The 22,980-nt window shown below is 31.4% G+C and overlaps 1 protein-coding gene, 1 long non-coding RNA gene and 2 other non-coding genes across 4 annotated transcripts; 3 read left to right on the top strand and 1 right to left on the bottom strand.

Annotated features, from left to right (window-relative positions):
- Positions 1 to 11,622: 11,622 nt before the first annotated feature.
- On the bottom strand, positions 11,623 to 14,001 carry LOC100258725 (gibberellin 2-beta-dioxygenase 6). The gene is made up of 3 exons (XM_002277320.5): positions 13,479 to 14,001; positions 12,075 to 12,396; positions 11,623 to 11,991 (listed from the first exon to the last, which is right to left on the bottom strand). The coding sequence occupies exons 1-3, from the start codon at positions 13,934 to 13,936 to the stop codon at positions 11,758 to 11,760; spliced, it is 1,014 nt and encodes a 337-aa protein (XP_002277356.1). The 5' UTR covers positions 13,937 to 14,001; the 3' UTR covers positions 11,623 to 11,757.
- A 3,255-nt stretch (positions 14,002 to 17,256) lies between these two features.
- Positions 17,257 to 17,472, top strand: LOC132253996 (small nucleolar RNA U3). The gene has a single exon (XR_009465947.1). It is a non-coding gene; the product is annotated as a small nucleolar RNA U3 (small nucleolar RNA).
- Positions 17,473 to 18,213: 741 nt separating this feature from the next.
- LOC132253997 (small nucleolar RNA U3) lies at positions 18,214 to 18,428 on the top strand. The gene has a single exon (XR_009465948.1). It is a non-coding gene; the product is annotated as a small nucleolar RNA U3 (small nucleolar RNA).
- LOC100253580 (uncharacterized) lies at positions 18,220 to 21,001 on the top strand. The gene is made up of 2 exons (XR_009465847.1): positions 18,220 to 18,695; positions 20,356 to 21,001. It is a non-coding gene; the product is annotated as an uncharacterized LOC100253580 (long non-coding RNA).
- Positions 21,002 to 22,980: the final 1,979 nt, after the last annotated feature.

Here is a 22,980-nt window from a genome sequence, read left to right as displayed (position 1 = left end):
GGGAATTTTAAATAAATGAATAAGTAAATAAGTAAATGAATGGAATAACGAAAATAATAAAAATTGGATAAATAATTATGAAAAGTAGAATTTTAGAAATTGGAAATTGAATTTAGAGATTGGAAATTCGAAGGATTATTTAGAGATGGAATTTTAGATAAATGAATGAGCGAATAAATAAATGAATGGAATAATAATAATAAGGAGAATAATAAAGATTAGGTAAATAATTGCGAAAAATAGAATTTTAGCGATTGGAGATTGAAGTTAGATATTGAAAATTTGAAAAATTATTTAGAGATGAGATTTTAAATATATAAATAAGTGAATAAATAAATGAATGTGATAATAATAATAATGAAAATAATCATTAAACAAATGAATGTGAATAGTGGAATTTTGAGATTGGAAATTAAATTTGGAAAACGGAAATTTGAAAAATTGAACTTTAATGATTGAAATTTTTAAAAGAAATAAATAAATAAATAAATGGAATAATAATAATAATAATAACGAAAATAATATTTAAACGAATGAAGTTAATAGTGGAATTTTTTAGATTGAAAATTGAATTTGGAATATGGAATTTTGAAAAATTGAACTTTAATGATTGGAATTTTTAAAGGAAATAAATAAATAAATGAATGGAATAATGATAAAAATAACGAAAATAATAATGATTAAATAATAAATAAGTGTGAAAAGTTGGAATTGTGGAAATTGGAAATTAAATTCGGAAATCGAAAATTTGAAAAATTATTTGGAAGTGGAAATTTGAAGATTAAGTATAAGAAAAGGGATTTTTGAAGATTTATTTGAGAATGAAATTTTTGAAGATTTGATTTGAAAGGAAATGGAGTTTCGGAAATTTATTTGAAGGTGACATTTTAAAAGGATTAAATTCGGAACTATGGAATTTTGTTGGAGAATTAAATTTAAAAATTTGAATCTTGAAGAATTAGACCTAAAATTAGAACCTTAGAAAATTATTTCAAGAATGGGAACTTGGAAAATTGAATTTTAAAAAAAACAAAGTTTAGGTAAATTGAATTTTGGGGAATCAAAGTTTTATAAACTAAATTTAAAATCAAATTTTAGGAAATTATTTCAAAAATGGTATTTTGTATAATTAAATTTAAAAATGGAGTTTTGGAAAATTGAATTTTCGAGAATTAAAGTTTGGTAAACTAAACTTTAAAAATTGGAATTTCGGAAAAGGATTTGAAATTTGGAATATATGAATAGAAAGTGAATTTTGAAAGGTTATTTGAGGATGAGATTTTTAATAAAAAAAAATTACATTTGTATCATTAAAAAAAATATGAAGACTTGAGAGGGCCAAGTGCTTGGCCCATTGGGGTTTACACTAAACGGACAATGGCTTAGAGCAATCTAATAAAAAAAAACAACATGCCAAGTAGCTTGTAGTGAAGCCCAATATAAACTAATCAGGCCTAAACTCAAAGAGTGGGCTTAAGGCCTACATGAACCAACTTAGGCCCACAACTCAATGCCTTGGGAGCCTACCAACAAAACCCACTGCTCAAAATATCTACCATGAAGATCAAGGAAAGCCCTCACCCCATTTTTAAAATGCTAAGTTGAAGGTCAATGGGCAGCAGGCTAGCGGTGAGGAATAGGGCTTGCACATTGATGACGATAATAATGAAATGGAGGAATGGGGTGGGAGCTGCTGCTTGTGAGCCACCGCATAGGCAGGCGGATAAGGGCATGGGTGTGGTGGAGAGCTTCGTCATCATTCACCACTAAACGTTGTCGCTTCACTGCCACAAGTGCTGGAGGAGGCGAAATAAAAGGTGGAGAGGGGGATAGCTGCTTTTCGCCGACGCTATCATCAATTTTAATGGCGACGCTTGGAGGCACATTGATGACGACAATGATGAAATGGAGGAATGGGGTGGGAGCTGCTGCTTGTGAGCCACCGCATAGGCAGGCGGATAAGGGCATGGGTATGGTGGAGAGCTTCGTCATCATTCACCACTAAACGCTACCGTTTCACCGCCACAAGTGCCGGAGGAGGCGAAACAGAAGGTGGAGAAGGGGACAAATGTTTTCCACCGACGTTATCATCAATTTTAATGGCGACGCTTGGAGGCAAACCCAACGACACCTTTCTCGGCTATCTTCATGAACCTTTCGCGCTCTGCTTGGAACTTCTTAAGGCTACCTTCGATGCGGCCTTGGAGTTCGCAGCGCTTAGAGTTTAGGCCACCCATAGACCAATGAGCCTCATCTGCCTATGAAAGAAACAGATCGAAGACCGGTACAGGCGGATCCACCTGGGAAGAGTTGAATTTTGACGTCGGTGTAGCTGCGGGGGCGAGAGAGACTACCACCTTATTTTTTTGGGCCGAGCGGCTCAACCTTAGTTGTTGGGTGGTTGTTGGGTAGCAATCGGGAAATTTAGGGTGGCAGAGGCATGGGTGAGATATGGGTAAGCAACCAAAAACAGAGTATAGGTGGAGAATAGAAATAGAAAATGGCAAACCATTGAACGAAACCCTATTTCATGCTCTAAACAACGAGCTTAAACGAGTGAGCGAAACTAAACACATTTTTAACAGGAATAAAAGCATGATTTGGGCATCTCGAAGGGGAATCAAAGCAGAGCCAAAGAAATGAAATCAATAACAGACATAAGATAGAAACAGAAAGCAATCCCAGAGTCTCCAAACGTGCACAACGTATAATGTTCATCATTGGACATCAAAATGGAGGTAGAACAGAACAATGTGGACTAGAAGAATATAAAGCATGATGTAATCGTACCTTGACAAACGGGCGAGCCCTCCCCTTGCTTTCCTCAAGCTATCTGAAAAAAAACCCCTTAAAAAAGTGTCGCTTCCCCATTTTCCTTCTCACCCTCTTCAGCTAAAAGACCTCTCCCTTGTTTCTGTCTTCCTCTGTAATGCACTACCTGCTCCACTGTGCATTATTCAGGGAATATGTCATCCTCAACCACCACCATGGCCAGCCATGCCCTTTGCCACACGTCCATGCAGCTGGTTTTTCTCCAGAAAGAGGTCTCCAAAAATAAAAGCAAAGCCTGAATGTTTCTCGAACTCCTTTTTTTTTTTTTTTCTTTCCTAAAATGGCATTATCATCTCATAGTTATATCATTAATTATTTTATTTAATTAATTCAGATAATGCTTGTGGATAACTATAAATGATTTAGATAATGATTCTCTTAAAAAAATATTGATTTATTTGGAGACTTTTCAACTCATATAATTCATTTCGCATTTAATTCTCTTTTCACTTAATTCCTTCTTGACCAAATATCTATTTATTTTGTATTTCTCATTAAAAAAAAAAAAACCCTAAAAATCCTTATCTCCTATCCACCAACGACAATGAAATCCATTCATTCCTTTGTATGCTAACATCGATTCATTCTTGAGAAAATAAAGGCAAATCTTAAAAAGAGAAAAACACTCAATAGGGGGGTGAATTGAGTTTTTAAAAATTCTTTTAAACACAACAAATTTAAGCACAAAAGAAGGTTAGAGAAATCAAACTCAGATTTTATAGTGGTTCAACACTTCCTTGCCTACGTCCATTTTCTTCAAGCTCTTAACCGAGTGAGGGTTCCACTAACTTGAAACTTCAACCAAGTTTCTAATCACCTTTACACTTGGATTCCAGCTCTAATTGGCTCTTACACAACCTCTTCAAGTTTCAACTCACTCAAATACTTTTACACACTCAATTTAGCTCAACAAAAGCTCAAATACAACTCAATGCTAGGATGAATCATAAAAGTGCACTAAAGGATATGCAAATGGGATTTAATGCACCAAGAAATGAATGAGAGCTTTTAAGACAAGAACAAGTAGGTAGACAAATAAATATAAGTGTTCTCTTTCTCAAAAATGAAGTGGAACTCTCTATTTATAAGTTTCTAACCACGAGAACCAAGAAAACCAAAAAACAACCTCAATCGATCGAGTTGGGGTCGACCGGTTCATTAGCCGTTGGAGCATTTAATGCTTGACAGGTGACCGTTACCCTCAATCGGAGGTCGATCGGGAAGGAAAATACCTTGACCGGGAAGACAAATACCTCGATCGAGAAGAGGGAACCCGTCGACTAATACCCTGGCCGGTTGAGCCTGTTGGCTAGTATCTCGACTGATTCACCATTTTTTGCCTGAAAACTTATATTTTTTGGGTATTTTCTCTTTTAACATTTAGGCAAGATCTTTAGGTAAATTAATATGACAATTTTGAAGTGATTTTCCTAAGGTTTATTTGATAAAATTCGAGTTTTGATGAAACTGTAACTTTAAATAATAAATCAAGTTTTTCAAAGATGCATGAAATTATATGTTAATCTTAAGTGCACTCATGCATTCACCTTATATATGTTTTCTATGGTTAAAAGTCTTCTAAAGGTCTTGATCTTGCATTCATTTGGTTCTTTGATGAATTTTCAAATTAACACTTAAAATTCTTTATAATTCAAACCAATTAGTAAATTAATCATGATTTGTTTTCATTAAAACCTTATTAGGAGAACCCTTGTGCTAACAATTTTCATTCACAATGACTCTTCAGTTTCCTCCATTTGACCATGACAATCATCTATATTCTCTCCTTCAAACTTAATTATTAGTATGGCTATTGTGTCTTTTCCATCTTTTGTAAAAGGAAACTACACTTATATTTTTCATTTGTTTTGTTTTATTGGTATTTTGTTTTATTTTCCATTTTTTATAGGATATTTCCCATCACATGTATTTTGTTTTGTTTTATTGGTATTTTGTTTTATTTTATTTCTTTTTCATTTTTTTATAGGATCTCTCCCATAAGATGTATTTTGTTTTGTTTTATTGATATTTTGTTTTCCTGTTTTTTTCCTCCTTTTTTTTTCCCTCCTTTAACCTTGAAAATTGTTTTATTTTATTGTATTAGTATCCTAAATTGTAGCCAAAAAATATTTTACATTTTTCTTTTCAAGATTTGTTAATTTTCCTTAACAGTGTTCTATTGTATACTAGTTAGACTTGCTTATTTTCTTTATTTTTTTTTCTATTAATATATTTTCTCTTTTAATTTAATTCTAAATTTCTTATATGTTTTACTATCTGTTGTCTTTTTCTTTTTAATTATTATTATCCATTGTTTTTTCTTTTGTTGGTTTTTTCTTTCAAAATTAACAATAGCCCAATTGAAAAAAACGGTAAAAATTGTCATAGTTATATTTAGCTATTTCAAAAAATTTTAAAAAGTTTATAATAAAATATTGAAATTTTCTAGAAAGTCATGGTGGGTTATCTTTTATTTGATTTTGTGTTTATTTTATTTCTTTTAATCCAATTACCGAATCAAATAACTCATGTGATATACATATTCATAACAAATTTATGTATGGTAAAAGAATTTTTTGTATATTCATCCAAATAAATAATAATAATAATTTCACTTATTGAAGTTAAGTTTAGTTGGTGGGATAGGATATGATATGATGTGTATATTTTAAGATATCATATCCATTAGATACAAAACACATACCCTAAAATATGATTTTTATTAGAATATGATATTTTGAATATGCATATCTTATAAACATGAGGTGATATATCAAATAAGATATATTATACTATATTATATTATATTCATTTTTTATTTTTGAATATATATATATCACCTTATATTTTAAGGTGAAAATACTATATTATATCTTATTTTCAATGTTTAAAATAAAAATTATATTACATTCCAATATTTTCTATTTAGGAAAAATGAAATCTCTCTTAGAATTAATAATATTCATGATTAAAATATTTAAATTTTACAATAAATTTTTTTTATATCATGTTATTTAATATATAAAAATAATTTATATATCATATATTAATATTATTAAAAATTGATAAAATAGAAATTTATGATACATGGGATATTCGTATCTCATATCTTCTTAGCAGGAGATTAGCATATCTCCTCGTGAGATTAATATATCTCCTTAGTACGAGATTAACACATCTCATATAAAAATGATAAAAAAAAAAAAAAAAAGGATGATATATCTCATTACTTATCTTATCTCGTATTTGGTTGAATATAAAATAAGATAAGTGATGAGATAACTTATCTTATCCTATCATAAACCAAATATGAGAAATAATATAATATTTATTCTTTTGTCTTATCTTATGTTATATCCGACTAATCAAACATGACTTGAGTGTTTAAGTGATAAAATTTCACTCATTATTTCAATTTAGCATTATGTTTTCTTATTATTTTGCAATAACTAATTAATCTTACAACATATATTTTTACTTAGAAACTACAATCAAAATTTAATGATTTATAATATGTACTTTGAAATGAATTCAGAGTTGATGAATTAAGTGTGAAGGTAGTGAAAGGGATTTGGATCATGTGCATTCTAAAGTGTACTTTAGGAGAATATGGATTAATTTGAAAAGTTAAGAGGAAATTAATAATAATATTGTGAATAACTTTAATTAAGATGGAAGAATTCACATTGATGCTGGTTTATGAAAAGTTGTGTATTAAGCTTCACCATCATTTATTTTTTTCCTTCATTTATTTTTGGCCTCTTGCAAGTCCCAAGAAGATTACCTATACAAGTATAAGACTTTTAAAAATAAAACAATTCACACAAGTATTTGTTATCTTAAATAATAAATTCAAATTTTCATAATTATTAATTACTTTCTTTTGAAGTGTAACCTCTCCCAAAATTCAATTATTGTTATTTGTTATTGTATATATCTAAAGTTACTTTAATAAATTTTGATTCAAAAAATTTATTTGTAGTAATTAGTTAAAAAATAAAAATCTAGATAATTACCAACATATATACATATATCTATAAAATGGACAACATTTATCATAATCAATAACTTAGTTATAAAAAATATAAAATAATTTAAAGATTTTATACTTTGTCCCCAAAATTTAAAGTGAGGTAATTAATAATTTATAATTTAGGTGATGTTTATTTTTTTGGTTAAATAGAAAAAGCCAAAATATTCGTCTTTTTCTATTTAATTAAAAATAACTTGTTAATATTAACCAATATAACTAAAGTTGAGTTCATTTTAATTATGTTAGTTAATATTAAAATGTTACTTTTAACTAAATAAAAAAAAACAAAATATTTTGACTTTTTCTATTCAACTAAAAATTAAACGTCACCTTAATTTCTAATTTAGTTTCTTTCTCGATCTACAATTTGATCAATTCAATGAGTACAAAGCACCTAAATTTTAAAAAGAATGAAACTGGATTTGATTTAGATTAAGTTATTAGAATTATTGTGGCCTTCATGACCACATGAAGTTAATCCCCATATCTTAATGGTTCATGAATAAAGTCATGAACCTAATGAATTTACATGTCCTTTCATCATACATTGAATGTATGTGAGAAGATTAAGTGTATAAGGTGTATGGAAAATACAAGGTACAATGCCCTAAAGTCATGTGCCTACATTGATTAAATTTCTCATATATCATCAATACTACATGGAACTAAGTGGAAAAGGTGGATTCATGCAACGGGAAGGAAGTGTTCATTTATAACTATTGATAGAAGTTTAGTTAACATGATATAAAACAATTTTTTGTCCCTCTCCACTCATTCGAAGTTTTATAAGGTTTCTCATCACTTTATACAAACATTTAACAAGAGAGAGGAGAAGGAAGATACAAAGTGTCGATACCAATACAAGGAGATAAAGTGCTACCAAGTGACTCAACATTATAGACAATCCAAGAAAGGTGATCTTTATCACATGACACAAGGTGAGTTTTGCAAATCTATTTTGTTCCATTAAACTAAAATTGAGGGATCTTATTTACTTGATTTTTTAACACAAGTATATCAATTTCAAGAATAGTTTTGTTTGAAATTGAGTTGAATGTTTTTGGATTGACCCAGTATCCAATCTAACAAATTAGGTTCCATTTGAGAAGTGTTTTAAAAAATATTCTAAAAAACGATTTTAAAATAACCTAAACTATTTTTAATTTATTTTTTAATATTTTTAAATATGTTTCATTTTTTTTTTTACTAAAAAATACATAATTTTTTGGGAGAATTATGTTTTGGGGGTAGATGGGCCCTCAAATTAACAAAAGGTTCATGTAACTCTTTAAATTGAGCCCAATACCCAATGAAAATATGAAAATTGAGTTGAAGGATATCATCTTTCAGTATTTCCAAAAATGCCCTTTGTTGATTTTGAGAAAAAAATTAATATTTTTGAAAAATACTTTTATTTAATTTAATATTTTTTATTTAATTTAATATTTTTAAAAAATACTTTTATGTAATTTAATATTTTTTAAAATACTTTAATTTAATTTAATATTTTTTAAAAATAAATTAATTTAATATTTTTGAAAAAAAAATTATTTAATTTAATATTTTTGAAAACTACTTTTATTTAATTTAGTATTTTTGAAAAAAAAATTATTTAACTTAATTTTATAAAATATTTTATATGTGTTCTTAAAGGGTATATTTGTCCGTTACCATTTCATATCCTTCAACTCAATTTGAAGAGTTATATGGACCTTTTGTTAATTTGGGGGCCCATCTACCCCCAAAAGATAATTCTCCCTAATTTTTTTTTAAGTATTTTTCTATTTATTATTTAAATATCAATATAAATATATATATATAGTCATATATTTTATTCATTTGTATCATATGTAAGGTTCCATTACTTTGTCTTTGACCTTATATTATTATACCTTTGATGTATTCATTTGTATTTTAATCTCATCATTTTCATGTCAAGCACCTTCCCTTAAGAGTCACAAATAAACACTTCCTTCTAACCACGTAAATCCACTTTTCCCATTTAATTCTATATAGTATTAATGGTACACGAAAATTTTAACGTAGGAACATGATTCTAGTTATTGTACATCTACACAATTTAATAGGGTCATGAATTTAGTCACGATGCATTTTTTGCACACTTTATACACGTATTCTTTCCATATGCATTAAATGTATAATAAAGGAAATGTAAATTACTAGATTCATGACTTTGGTCGGGAACCTTAAGTGGTGGGGATTAGCTTGTATTTTAAATTTTAAAATTTAAATTTTAAATTTATTTTTGTCCTGTCACGAACACAATAGAGAGAAAGGATGAAAACGGTATGGATGCTATAAGCCTACAACACGTGTTTTCACGAAACATGAGGAAAAGTGAGGGCTTTTTTAACTTTTGCGGCAATTTTAAAAAATTATAATTAAAAAATGGTAGTTTTGAAAATATTGATAGATTTACGGCAATTTTGGCCACGTGGAAGGTGTCTTTTGAAGAGACACCTTCCACAATTTTCAAAATCATGAAAGAATTGAATTTAAGCTAAAGGTGTCTCTTCAAGAGACACCTTCTACAATTTCAGAAAATTTGATTTATATTAAAGATGTCTCTTGAAAAAACACTTTCCACATGGCAAAAAATCCAATATGTATTAAAGGTGTCTCTTGCAGAGACACTTTCCACGTGGCAAAAAATCCAATATTCATTAAAGGTGTCTCTTGAAAAGACACTTTCCTCAAAAATTTGAATGTCTTATAAATTTGATTTTAAAGCTAAAGATGTCTCTTGAAGAGACACCTTCTACAATTTCTAAAAATTTTAATTTATACCAAAGGTGTCTCTTTAAGAGACACCTTCTAGAATTCCAAAAAATTAGATTTATACTAAATGTGTCTCTTGGAAAGACACTTTACACAATTCCACAAAATCCAATATGTATTTTATTTGTGGAAATGATTTTAAAGCTAAAGATGTCTCTCTTTAATGTATGAAAATTGTGGAAAGTGTCTCTTCAAGAGACACTTTCAGTATAAACCAATTTTTTTAAAATAATAGAAGGTGTCTCTTGAAGAGACACCTTCAATATAATTCAATTTTTTGGGAATTGTGAAATGTGTCTCTTGATACCTTCCACAATTTTAAAAATATTGGGTTTATACTGAAAATGCTTGTTCAAAATACACTTTCCACAATTTCCATTCAAACAGTGGAAAATTTTGAATTTATGCTGAAGGTGTCTCTTCAAGAGACACCTTCCATAATTACAAAAAAATGGAATTATATTCGGACACCTTTCATAATTTTTAAAAAATTGGTTTATACTGAAAGTGTCTCCTTGAATTTAAATTTGAATTTGAATTTCAATTATTGTAGGTACTAATCTAATCAGGTTATTATTTTTTTATTTTGTTGCAACCCCCGTTTGATTCCCAAGTTTGTGCAATCCCCGTTTGATTCCCAAGAAAATCCATCCCCCATTTGCTTTCCAGGAAAATCCATGGAAAACCCCCTAAAAAAACAAATTTTCAATTTCAATTATTGTAGGTACTAATCTAATCAGGTTATTATTTTTTTATTTTGTTGCAACCCCCGTTTGATTCCCAAGTTTGTGCAATCCCCGTTTGATTCCCAAGAAAATCCATCCCCCATTTGCTTTCCGGGAAAGTCCATGCAAAACCCCCTAAAAAAACAAACAAAAAAATGTTTTTTTTTTGCTCCGTGCTTTCTGGATCTGTCCAGGGGTCTCTTTGCTTTTGTGCCATTGGATTGAAATTTCACAAACCCTAAATCCACGATTTTTGAGCCACGCTGAAAAACACAACCTTTCCCCTCAAATCATGATCACCTTTCTCCTCAAATCATGATCAGATTACCAAATAGCTTATGTTTTTTAATAAAAAAAAAATTGGACAGATACCCTGTGCGCGGGCTGGACTGGTAGGAAATATTGGGAAAATTTTTTTTTCAACTTTCCCACACTTTCTTGGCAACCAAACAAAATCACAACAAGCCAAACCACAAAAAAAATTAAAACTTTCTCCATTATTTTTAGTCTACTCAGTTTCATTGTAAAAAAAAACAAAAACTTTATTTTTTTTACAACTTTCCCACACTTTCTCGGTGACCAAACACAACCACACCACCAAATATAACCACAAAACTTACAGAAAACACCGGGGGCAATGGTTTCTCAGATCTGTACTTCACTTCCTTCCTATTGGTGTTGAAGCAAGGATCTCCAACTCATGATCAGCGTGTGGGATAGTGGGTTTTCGGGCAGAGGAGTTTTGATGCAGAGAAGAAAAACGAGAAGAGAAGAGAAGAAAAACGGGAAGGGAAATGGGTTTTCATATCTATCCTACGTGTTATCCTACATGTTCAAAAGTGCCGTAGAATTGGAATTATTTTCCAAACTATAGTATTTTAAATATTTTTTTTTTTTAATTGCAGTATATTTATCAAGAATCCGGAAAAGTGATACCAATAATAAATATATAAAACAATGGGTAGGTAGCAACAGCTTTTCAAAGAATAAATCAGATGAGGAAGGCCCCACGTGCATTTGCATGGTTGGAATGAGGATAAGGACTAGGCCCTAGGGTACCCTAGTCTCTTGGTATTTACAAAATTCCTAGTTACGGAATTCTCAGTACCATTCTTATCCCACCGTTTGGGTACACCAAGGACCTTGCCCCCCTGCCCATTTTCCACTATCCTCATCATTATTTTATTTTTATCCTTTTTCAAGTGGACAATTATATAACATAAAAATGACTCATTTGAGCTAAGAATATAGTTAAGAGCTTTATTAATTCATTGAACCATGGGACCATTTGGGGTCATGGGCCCTTTGTTTATTTAACATTACGGTTACAAATCAAATATGGTAAGCTCCCTTGAACCTAATAAACTTTTAGTCACTATCATCATTAATCTTGAACCGTTTAAGCCCAACCTTATGCCCTAAGGTCTTTATGTCTTCCTGCACTTGGCTACGAAAATCATTATACGAAAATGGTCTATACTTAGAGCTTTTGATTACGGTGTTTTCCTCTGGAAACACGAAGTAACATATCGAGAGCCGCTCCCTCTCTTTTGCCACCTTCACTCTGTGAATCACGCTCTTGTACTTATCGTTACTTATAACCTAATTCAAAAGGACAAATTTTTATTAATACATTTCATCATCTAATAATTTAAGCTTTTGAATTCAATTAAAATATGTCTTACCTGCATCATATCACCAACGTTGATGACCAAGGTATTGGAAATTGGACTTGCACTTAGCCATTCACCGTCCTTCAAGACTTCGAGGCCACCGACTTCATCCTGATTCAAAATTGAGAGCACAGAACTGTCCGTGTGCACCTCCATGTGGCTTGCATGGTCACGATTAGGGCGTAATGGGTATCTATAAACTCGAACGATTCCGGAAGATTCGTCTAGACTAGACTCATATTGCTTTGGATCATGTCCCAAGTTCTTAGCCATAGCCTCAAAGAGAGTTCTCGCAATTCTAGACAAATGCCTTCCATATTCCTCGAGGATAAGTCTTGTGGGCCATGAAACGAAACAAAAAAGGCATATGATTTAGTAGCATACTTTCTTCATAGAATTAAAAGGGGAACGGAAATGGTGTTGATGATGAGAGAGACATGAACGTTGAGCTTTGCTTAACCTTTTCCCCTTTGTAATGGGGCCAAGAAAAAGTAAATGGGGCCAAGAAAAAGTAATTGAATTATGAATGAAAGTGATGGTGGCCATTGCAAAAAGAAGGATTCTTAGTTAGCAAGGACTTTTTGTCTTGGAGGAAGAGACAAAAGCAATCCGGACACAATAGGAGACAAATATTTAAGTCATGTGGCCATGCTTCCTATTTAATAAAACACTCTCAATGCCATATATATATATATATATATAATTTAATACTTTTTTTTTTTTGTAAGATTCGATTGGAATGCACTAGATGATGTGACCTTGTATTATTTAATTTCATTCCATTAAAATTACAATTTGGGGTTGGGGTCGGGGTCGGTTGGTGAGCATCGATCTCAATCTAAATTAGAAAGCAATCAATAATCTCATCTAATCTTTTTTTAGCTTAAAAACATTATTATAAAAAATTTATGTGTAGAAAAACTTAGATTAAATGTAATGGAATATTAAAAATGATTGCTTAAGACTTTTGATGTAATTTGAATGAAACCAATGAAAATCATCTTCATTATTTTCATCTTATTTCTTTAAATTTTGAAAAAAAGGTTGACATGGGCAGATGGGTACAGGGGAGGAAACTCTCTCTCCGTCTCCGGGAAATGGATTCCTTCCCCTTTTGCAGAAACCCATTCCGTTTCCTTGGATTGGGGTTTTACCATCAAATATGGGGTGGTGGTGGGTATCTTAGAATCACTATTCTTAAGTACAAGAGGAAATAATTGATGGCAAATGATCAGAAATATTTTGAGTGACATGTCCTCGGGAACACACTTTTTGTCTTTTGAGGAGAGCCGGAAACTCAGTCCAAAAATATATAATCTTAATCATTAATACTTACTAAGAACATGAGAAACCCCAAAAAGGAAAAAAAAGAAAAGAAAAAAACCCAAAAGGAATGAGAGGGAGGAGAGGATGTACCTGAAGGAAGCAATGATGGGATCCTGGGTCTGAAGCAGGGGCAATTGAGAGAGAGGAACATTGAAGCCTTCCACCCAATTGACATTTTGGGGGGTCTGTGAAAGGGCCACTCCGGATTTGGTAAGCGCAGGGGTGCCCCAAAAGTAGGACACAGGAGTGGTGAAGACGGCCTCCTTGGATTCAAAAGGCAGCCCAAACAGCCTTTTTGCATGGTCCTCGAGTTGGCTCAATAGAGATAAAGGAATCCCATGGTTGACCAGCCGAAAAATGCCCCACTCTCTACACACTTCTCCTAGCTTCTCCATCTCCATGCATTCAAGATCCATCACTGGAAGTGGGTCTGACTCTGAACTACCACCCCCCACCTTCACCCCTTCTTCTCCCTCTACCCCCCCATGGATTGACCCTTTCTCTTCACGAAACAGAGGAGGGTATGATGAAACTTCTGTCCCTGCCATGGCCAATGCCCCCCCACTCCCAACTCTCTACTCCACTATCTCTAGTTCTCAACTCATCACCCATTCACCCAACAACTCTCTCTTTATATAAACCCAATATGTAATTTTTATTTTTATTTTGGAAAATAAATAAATAGACAAAAAAAAAAAAGTAAAAAAAGTATTGGGTCCCAATGCCAACTTTGTGAAGGACGACTGAGACTCTATGCTGACACCTGCCCATGGTCCCTCTCCACTGTTCTGCCTCAGAATCATCCCTTTGTCTGTCAAAATTTGACTTTTTTGTTTTTGAGTGAATCCACTATCCTATTTGTCTTTTTAATTTCAAAAATATCTTCTTTATTGTTTTTTTTTAAAAATAATTTAATACTATATATAACCAATGGTAAAATGCCATCCTTTTCTAATGTTATAAATATAAACCATGAAAATGTGGGGGCATTCTGCTAAAAATGGTAGCATGAGTTAAAGGATAATTCAGTATCCCATTGTAAATTTTTTTCCCATATTTGTCATGTCCATGTTTATGGAAACTTTATGTAAATTTATTATTATTATTATTTTTGTTTATAAAATTATTTTTCCTTGATATCCTACTTTTTATATCATGATTTCTTACCATTATTTCAACATTTTCCTTTTTAGAATTTTGAAATTTATTGTCATGGTTTTTTTTTACATCTATGGGGAGATTTAACTATTTTAATATAATATATATATATATATATATATACTTTTTGACAAATTGCTTTAAGACTTAAATCAAGAAAAAATAAATATTATAAATAATTCAATACTTTATAAGAGTGTGTTCGACGGTAATTATAAGAAGTGTTTCTAAATTTTCTAATATTTGAAAAATAAAAATTTTAAGTGTTTAAAAAAGTTTAAAACACTTTTCTCAATGTATTTGGTAATAATTCTATTATATGTTTTTAACATTTTTAAAGCTTGAATGATACAAATTTTCAAATATTAGAAACACTCTCTAAAATCACTATCAAATGAACTCTAAATTAAGGTCATTTTAAACTTTATTTGGATATAATTCCATATTAAAATGTTTTTACTATAATGCTTTTATTTGTAAAAAAAATTGTTAAAAATGTTTTTAAAGAGAACTAGTTGAGATTTGTATATAAACTTAAATAAATAAAAAAAGAATTATAATACTTTCTATAATCTATACTACTTTATTTGTCAATTTTTTCATTTCCAAAATGTCCATTAATTTACTTTTAATTTTCAAAAATACCCCTTAGCAATTTAGGGGGAAAAAAATTACTTCATTATATTATTTCATTTTTTATTTTAAAAAAATAGAAACATTTGTTTTGTGGTATAACTTTCAATATTCTCAATCAATTCTATTAATTATTTGATTGTTTTGTGGTTAGAAATTTCTATCCATTTCATATGATTCTTAAAGAAATTTACCATAAATTCAATGCTATCAATTAAATCTATAAATATTTACCCATTTTGTGATTATAAATTCTTATCTGTTTCATATGATTTTTAAAGGATATATTTACCACAAATGGATTTGTTAAGACAATTAATTTCCATGCTTTTTCGGCAATTGCTTCTTGAGTTTTTTTTTTTAATTTTAATTTAGTTGAATCTTCATTTTGGGATGATTAGAATTCTCATATTTTTTTAAAAAATTTCTTAATATATATTATTATACTAAAAATAATTTTAAACAAACATGTTTTACAATTTGAAAATGGAATCCTATTCATAAACTTTAGTGTGGAAAAATATATATAATCCTATTTATATTTCATCCTTTTTTTTTTTTTTTTTAATTTGGTTTCATGTCTAATTCAATTATCAATCCTTACTCCATTTCATACATGATTCTTGAAAGAATAAATTCACATATTCATTTATTTATTAAACTTTTTTCATCCTGTAATTTATTGGCATGTGCACACTTACTAGTAATATAATAAAAAGCGAGCTTTGGAAAAATCACCAAAATAGTTATCGTCCATATATTAAGTTAAAGGTATTATTAAGATTTTTAAAAGTATTTTTCTAAAAAAAATACTATTATATTTAATTTTTATAATTAAATGTCATAGTAATATACACATCGTCGGAATTATTGTGACCTTCATGATTACATGAAGTTAATCCCCACCATTATAAAGATTCATGAACCTAATGTATTTACATTTCCCTTAATATATGTGGGAAGATTAAATGCATAAGCTATATGGAAAAAGTACAAGGTATCGGGACCAAAGTCATGAACCTACCAAATTAGGTACAAGATACATTGAATTAAGTCATGTACCAAGCTTAATTGAAATTTTCATATAGTACATGAAATTTAATAATGGTGTGACAAAAATTGGTATACATGACTATGGTTAAAATTATAGGTTAACTATGGTTTGTAATTAGACTTGGGTTGAAAGTGTGATTTTGACAAGTTAAAAAGTGCCTTTAAACTTTAAAGCACTTTCTTTCCAAAATTATTACTTTGATATAGTTTTGAATATTTATATCATAAGTGCTTGTTTGGATGCAATTTCCATTTTTTTTATTTTTTAATTGAAAAGTAGTATATAAATCCTATACACTTTCTCTTATATTTTTTTCAAAAAATTTTAAATTCAAAATAATCATTTTCTAATATTTCAATTATTTTAAACAAATTTTTAAAACTATATTTTTTTTTTCAATATAATTCTCCAATACTTTTTGGGTATTGACCACGATGATAACAAATCTCTCACATATCTTCTCTGTCTTAGTGTATTTAATTGTCATTAAAATATTTATTTAAAAATCAATTTTAATTTATAACAAAATATAAAAATGCTAATAAAAATAATTATTTTGTTTAAAATTTGAACTTTTATATAAAAGTATTTATAATAAAAGGATCATTAACAAACATTTTACAAATTAAAAGTACTTTCATAGGAATAGGTTTCAAATGAACCTTTGTGATACACTTCGATCCTGACTCTCTCTAAAAGCAAAAATCATTAATATTTTTTCAATTATATTTTAATTTTTACAAATACTAACAAATATTAATAATTCTAATATCTTTCTTGTTTTGAAAAATAAAAGAAAAATAATAATGTTTGGTATATTCCGTATATATTATTTTAAATGAATCCAGAAGTTTCCAAGAATTTCACTGGCAATCAATCGTGCATCAGCTGTCAATCGTTGTTCCCAGGAAGGCTCATTGGAAGTCTATAACCAATGAGAACACGCGGTGACTAGCCGTCCCACATCGAAAATGCAGGAAACATTTAATAACTATATAACAAAGGATAGGAGATTCACATGCCACGACCTTACTTGAACAGGATCTGTTCTATAGGCTCGTACCTCTGTATCCTTGAGTTCTAAGGAGACAGGAACCTCAGTCTGGTGGATGAATCATGGCCGTGCGATCAGAGCGAGATTAATAGCTTGACCGGCCTCGGTTGGTTAGTGCTGTAGAGGATCGTTCTCAACCGAGCTCTAGGCTCGTTTGGGATGGTCGCACGGTTGTCTGACAGACAAACCCAATCATTTTGGAATTTTTTGGGCCTCTAAATGGACCTTAAGGCCCACCCCATCACTCAGGCTTTTTCCAACCCGACTCACTTAAGGCCATCCCACCGACTCCGACTTTACCCAACCGGGTCAAGTAAAGCAACATTGTAAACCATCGTATAGTTATCTTTATCACAATCTTACAAGGTAATGTAAATCTTATTTTTAGTTTGTTAAATTGTAATTCATGTCATCTTATTTTTAGTTTTGTTAAAAATAATTATTTTTTAGAAAAGTATTTATAATAAAAATATTATTAAAAAATATTTTACGAATTAAAAGTACTTTCATAGGAATAGAAAAAAATCATTTACCTTAATTTTTAAAAAACTTTTACTATGAGATAAACATGATTTTCTCAAAAAAATTTAATCGCAGAATCTTAAAAATAGGATTCAAGTGACAGATCCGTTACTTTACACGTACAACTATTATCTTCTTTAACGATATAAATAAAAAAATGTTTATCAAAATAATTTTGCAAATTAAAATATCATACATCGGCCGTTAAAATTATTTTAAATGAATCCAGAAGTTTGCAAGAATTTCATTTGGCAATCTGTCGTGCATCAGCTGTCAATCGTTGTTACCAAGAAGTTCATTGCAAATATATGGCCAATGAGAACACGCGGTGACTAGCCGTCCCACATCGGAAATGCAGGAAACATTTAATGACTATATAACAAAGGATAGGAGATTCACATGCCACGACCTTACTTGAACAGGATCTGTTCTATAGGCTCGTACCTCTGTATCCTTGAGTTCTAAGGAGACAGGAACCTCAGTCTGGTGGATGAACAATGACCGTGCGATCAGAGCGTGATTAACTGCTTAACCTGCTTTGTTGGGTCAGGGCTGTAGAGGATCGTTCTCAGCCGAGCTTTGGCTCGACTGGGATGGTCGCACGGTTGTCTGACAGACTCAAAAGTTTTTATCTTTTTGGAATTTTTTGGGCCACTAAATGGGCCTTTAAGGCCCACCCCATCACTCAGACTTTATCCAACCCGACTCTCTTAAGGCCAATCCCACCGACTCCGACTTTACCCAACCGGGTCACGGATTGTCTCGATTGTTCTCATATTTTCTGCATATTCCTCCTTCCTCCATGCGTCAGCATTATTCAGAGTGAGTACGCTCCACACCCGGTGCACGTTAGTAGCTTCCTACCGCTCGACCGACACTCGCTCAGGTTAGTGCTTTACATCCCTTACTTAGATCTCTTTCTTGAAAATTGTTAAACATCTGCATTAGGGTTTAGTGGAAGGATTGGAAAGATTCAGAAAGCTTAAGCTCACAAAATAAAATCGCGGCGAAACCCTAATTTTTTTTTCCGGCTCAAATCTCAGATTGAGATCAAGCTGTAAGTTTCCTAATGATTTTGCCCTAAATATTTAAGAAGAAATGGCTGTGGATGAGAATGCATTGGAACATGAGGTTATTGAGAAAAGAGATAATCGTTTGTTATTTTTCGATGAAAATGTTGACTTCACCTTTTAGATAAGAAAATAATTTTATTCGAGTCTAGAAAAAATTTAAGGAGAAGGAGCAACAAGTGTGGAGGTAAATCTTTTATTGCTTTAGGTAGCTTTGTTGAAACCCTATTGTTGGCGTTGTACCCATTTTGTAGAAATTTTTGCATTGATTTTCTATGTATTTAAGAATCACCCTGCAACAATCAAGGAAAACATGATTAGTAAATAACCCATAATAGCCTCCTCAAATTAATTTTTTCCTTGATTGTTACACGCCCTAAACCCTGCGAATGCTTTTCCTCTTTTTTCCTCATTGATTTTGGATTTTAGATGATAAGAAAATATTGGTTCTACTTCTGGGTATCTGTTCCCATCGATTTAAAGGTCACTTGTGGATATCTGGCCTAGAATCCCAAACTGGGTTCCTAGCTATGGATGGTGCTCAACTTTTGACACAATTCTTGTAGTTTGGTTCAGGAGTAGATTTTGAATTGATGAATCTAGCTTTGAGTTTGTCTCATGAAATGGTGGGGTAAACAGGAGAAAAGATAGCAAGGGTATTTATTTTTTTGGATATTGTTACATTTGTTTTTATTTTTGACTTGGTGTGGTAGGTGACCTGTTAATTTGAATGAAAATTGACATGTATTGACAAGAGGGTCTTGTATGCAGTTCTTGAAATTGGGTGATGGCTTGATTCATGTGTGATTATAAGTTGAATTGTTGAAGCATAGTCATGAATCTGTTGCTAGGGTTCCTTATTCTTGACAAATTTTTTGAAATCTCTTGATTTGATAGTATACTGTCTTTCTCTGCTACCGGTTTTCTTAGACTGCATTAATAGCAGTCAAATTTTTTTATGCATTTTATGTTTATGCCTCAGCCTTACCAGACAGGTACAGAGAAGCGTGATGGTGGGAATTCTTTTAGTTTGAAAACCTTTGGATTAGTGAAGAAATTAGTTTGAAAGATTAAAACAAACTCTTTTTTGATGGTATCTTCTTGTTTTCATTTCCTAAAATTTATTTTGTTGAAAATCCACATGGGGAGTAAAAATGGTGGTGGTATTGAAGTGTGCTTTATTATTGGATGATTACATTCATAGTTTCCTGCTCCGAGCGATTACTGCTTCCGGATGTTTTCTGATGCTAACATGAATATGTTCTTTCGCTTTTAAGTTGGTTCTTTATCTGTGTGCATGCCCCTAAAAAGGAGTAAAGAGAAAATTACTTTTTTTTTTATAATTAATTATGTTTATCTGACTATTGACTTTCGTTTTGATGTTTGTCATCTTCCTGATCTATCATCCCAATTCAGATAAAATGTTTGGGAATCAATACGTTCTAAGTTCTAACACTGTGGAGTGTGTACCTGCAGGTCACAGGGACATTCAAGGGCTGAGAGCTTGTTGTAGAAAGCATGGCCAAGCATCATCCCGATTTGATTATGTGCCGAAAGCAGCCAGGAATTGCAATTGGACGGCTTTGTGAAAAGTGTGATGGGAAGTGTGTGATCTGTGATTCCTATGTGCGTCCTTGCACACTTGTGCGAGTTTGCGATGAATGCAACTATGGATCCTTTCAGGGTCGATGTGTCATCTGTGGAGGAGTTGGAATCTCAGATGCCTACTACTGCAAAGAGTGTACACAACAAGAGAAGGATAGGGATGGGTGTCCGAAAATTGTCAATTTAGGGAGTGCCAAAACAGACCTGTTCTACGAACGGAAGAAATATGGTTTTAAGAAACGATGAGATTGACATTGGGTAATTTTCTTGCTACGTGTTCTCTCTGTGCCCTCATATTCTATAGACTGAGATGATGCATTTTAAGGTGTTGAAACAAAGTTTTGGGGCTTCATTTTGTATTCGTAGGACTTTGCCAGTTTCTGAGAATTGTAGCTGGAGGGTACTAATCATCGTAAACCCTATCAATCATGGCCTATAATGAATTGATTGAACTATAAGTGTGGATTCTGTAGTTTTTCTCTTACCTACTCTATTTTTACTAAATCTTGGTTTCCTACACTCCAGATTTCAATTTTTTACTGTAGAGATTTTCTCTCTCATTCATAATTAGGTTTCTTATGCGGGCTCATGATCAACCCTTTCCATTGTATTGACTCAGTATGCGGAGATTGGTTTTTTCAACACTTTTTTAAGTAGTTGGGAATATTATTTTAATCTGGAAGTCTTGTAGTTTAATCTCTCTGTGATTTTTCTTTTGCTGATTGAAAGCATTTGTAGATTTGAGTTATGTTGACAAGAGATTTTCCATGTGGTCTTTTGAATTTATAGAAAGTGAGAGCTCCCTTAGTGGTGCTGTTTAGTTTTTCTTTTATCCATCTCCCTTTGGTAATGGTGCTTCATTTTGTTAGTGTGCCATTACCCATTAGTGACTGATCTCTAAGAAGTGCTTGTAAAATTATTCACCCATTGTGGGGTGATGGGGTCTTTAGGGATAAGCTTTAGTTGCGATGTCATTTTCTATTGTGATGAGGTGAACTCTGTTGGGGGCAAGAAAATTGCACCAATAGCATCCAAAAAGTCTCCCTTTAATAATTGGTGATTGTATTTTTAGAATCACTTTGCAATTGCCTTATTTTTGCAGGACACGTACAAAGTAACTATCAGATTGTGGATGGAGTTATGACTTGACTCTTAACCTAATCATGATCATTTTAGTTAGATCTTGCTGTATATTTAGGCACTTTTTTGGTGGATTTGACAATGAACTTAGACTATCTTGATGGCTCATCATGCTTTTTCTAATATTGCAAAAATCAAATTCTAGATTTCTTGGTGTTCATCAATTACAGGTTTTTGCAGCAATTCGAGATGATTCTTCCTTTGATTCTTTTATAGCCAGGCTTTTGAGTTGTCTTGACACTTTGTCTTCTTAGTTGGTAGACCTCGTAGTATTAAGAGTAATGTCATGAGTCATTTAAATGATCTTTCTTAGTGTGATGTTAAATGCGCTATAAAAGGTTTAGTTTATCCTCATTGGATATTGATTGGTTTTTGGACGTGATGGTTAAAACCTTATCTAAAAATTGTTATTATAGGTTATATTGGGGAAAGGATTTTTATAGTGTAATAATGTTGTTTTTAAGTTGAATGATTGAAGTCATTGGAGCCTCACATCGGGGTTCCATAGTTGGAATGTAAGAATGTTGCTCGGTAAGTTTGGATGACGGGTCATCTAAGTCGGTTAAATGATGACTCTTAGAATAAGTTCGAGTTTAGTCGGTTAAATGATGACTCTTAGAACAAGTTCGAGTTTAGCATAGTCTCGAATTGTTGGTTATGGCGTTTATTAATTCATGATTTTGTTGTCTATCAAAAAGAAAAATGGTTTTGGAATTGTTGTGTTTTCCCTTGCGTCCAAATATCAGCGGGGCCAATGCTTGGTAGACACCTTGTACGCTTTGGCATGGTTATACTTGATACTTGATGATATATTATTGGGATGATGTTGTAGACTCTCATATGGCACCCAACCTCCCAAATGTTGACATCATCTCACACACCCCATCTCAACTAATGGGTTTGACTCCTGTACACCCACATTCTTCCATTCTGGTGTCCCATTATGATGCACTGAATCCCTATTTTAAAATAAATATAAAAATGAAAAAAATAAAACACACACATATTTACATATGTATATTATATTCAACTCGGATATGTAGCCCATTTTGTATGTCCCTGCTTAGTTTGTAGCATTATTTGTTTGTAAAATAATGATATTTTTAAAATAACATTTTTATTTTTGGTAAGAAAAGTAGTTCTAATTCTCTCAAAATCATCACTACTAAGGATTTTTTAGATTAATTCAAAACGATTTATATCAAAAGTGATTTTGATTGTAAGCAAATATTTCATAGAATTGAAAACGAGGTGGCTCACATTTCAATCCCTATTGCTGAATAAAAAAGGTGGTTTTTTTTATTGGTAGAGTGGAAAAACTAGGTAACACTTTTTCCCTTGAACCAATGGCGAGTA

Source organism: Vitis vinifera, chromosome 6 (genome assembly GCF_030704535.1).
Source record: "Vitis vinifera cultivar Pinot Noir 40024 chromosome 6, ASM3070453v1".
NCBI classification, from domain to species: domain Eukaryota; kingdom Viridiplantae; phylum Streptophyta; class Magnoliopsida; order Vitales; family Vitaceae; genus Vitis; species Vitis vinifera.
The sequence above is the reverse complement of the archived record's forward strand: the minus strand, read 5'-3'. Positions and strand labels throughout refer to the sequence as shown.

What these genes read in the sequence shown, in the direction of transcription:
- LOC100258725 (XM_002277320.5), bottom strand. Translation starts at nt 13,936, where the DNA reads ATGGCAGGGACAGAAGTTTCATCATACCCTCCTCTGTTTCGTGAAGAG. An exon ending in CCCATCATTGCTTCCTTCAG is followed by an intron (nt 12,397 to 13,478) that starts GTACATCCTCTC and finishes ATGGCCCACAAG; the next exon opens with ACTTATCCTCGAGGAATATG. An exon ending in ACGTTGGTGATATGATGCAG is followed by an intron (nt 11,992 to 12,074) that starts GTAAGACATATT and finishes CTTTTGAATTAG; the next exon opens with GTTATAAGTAACGATAAGTA.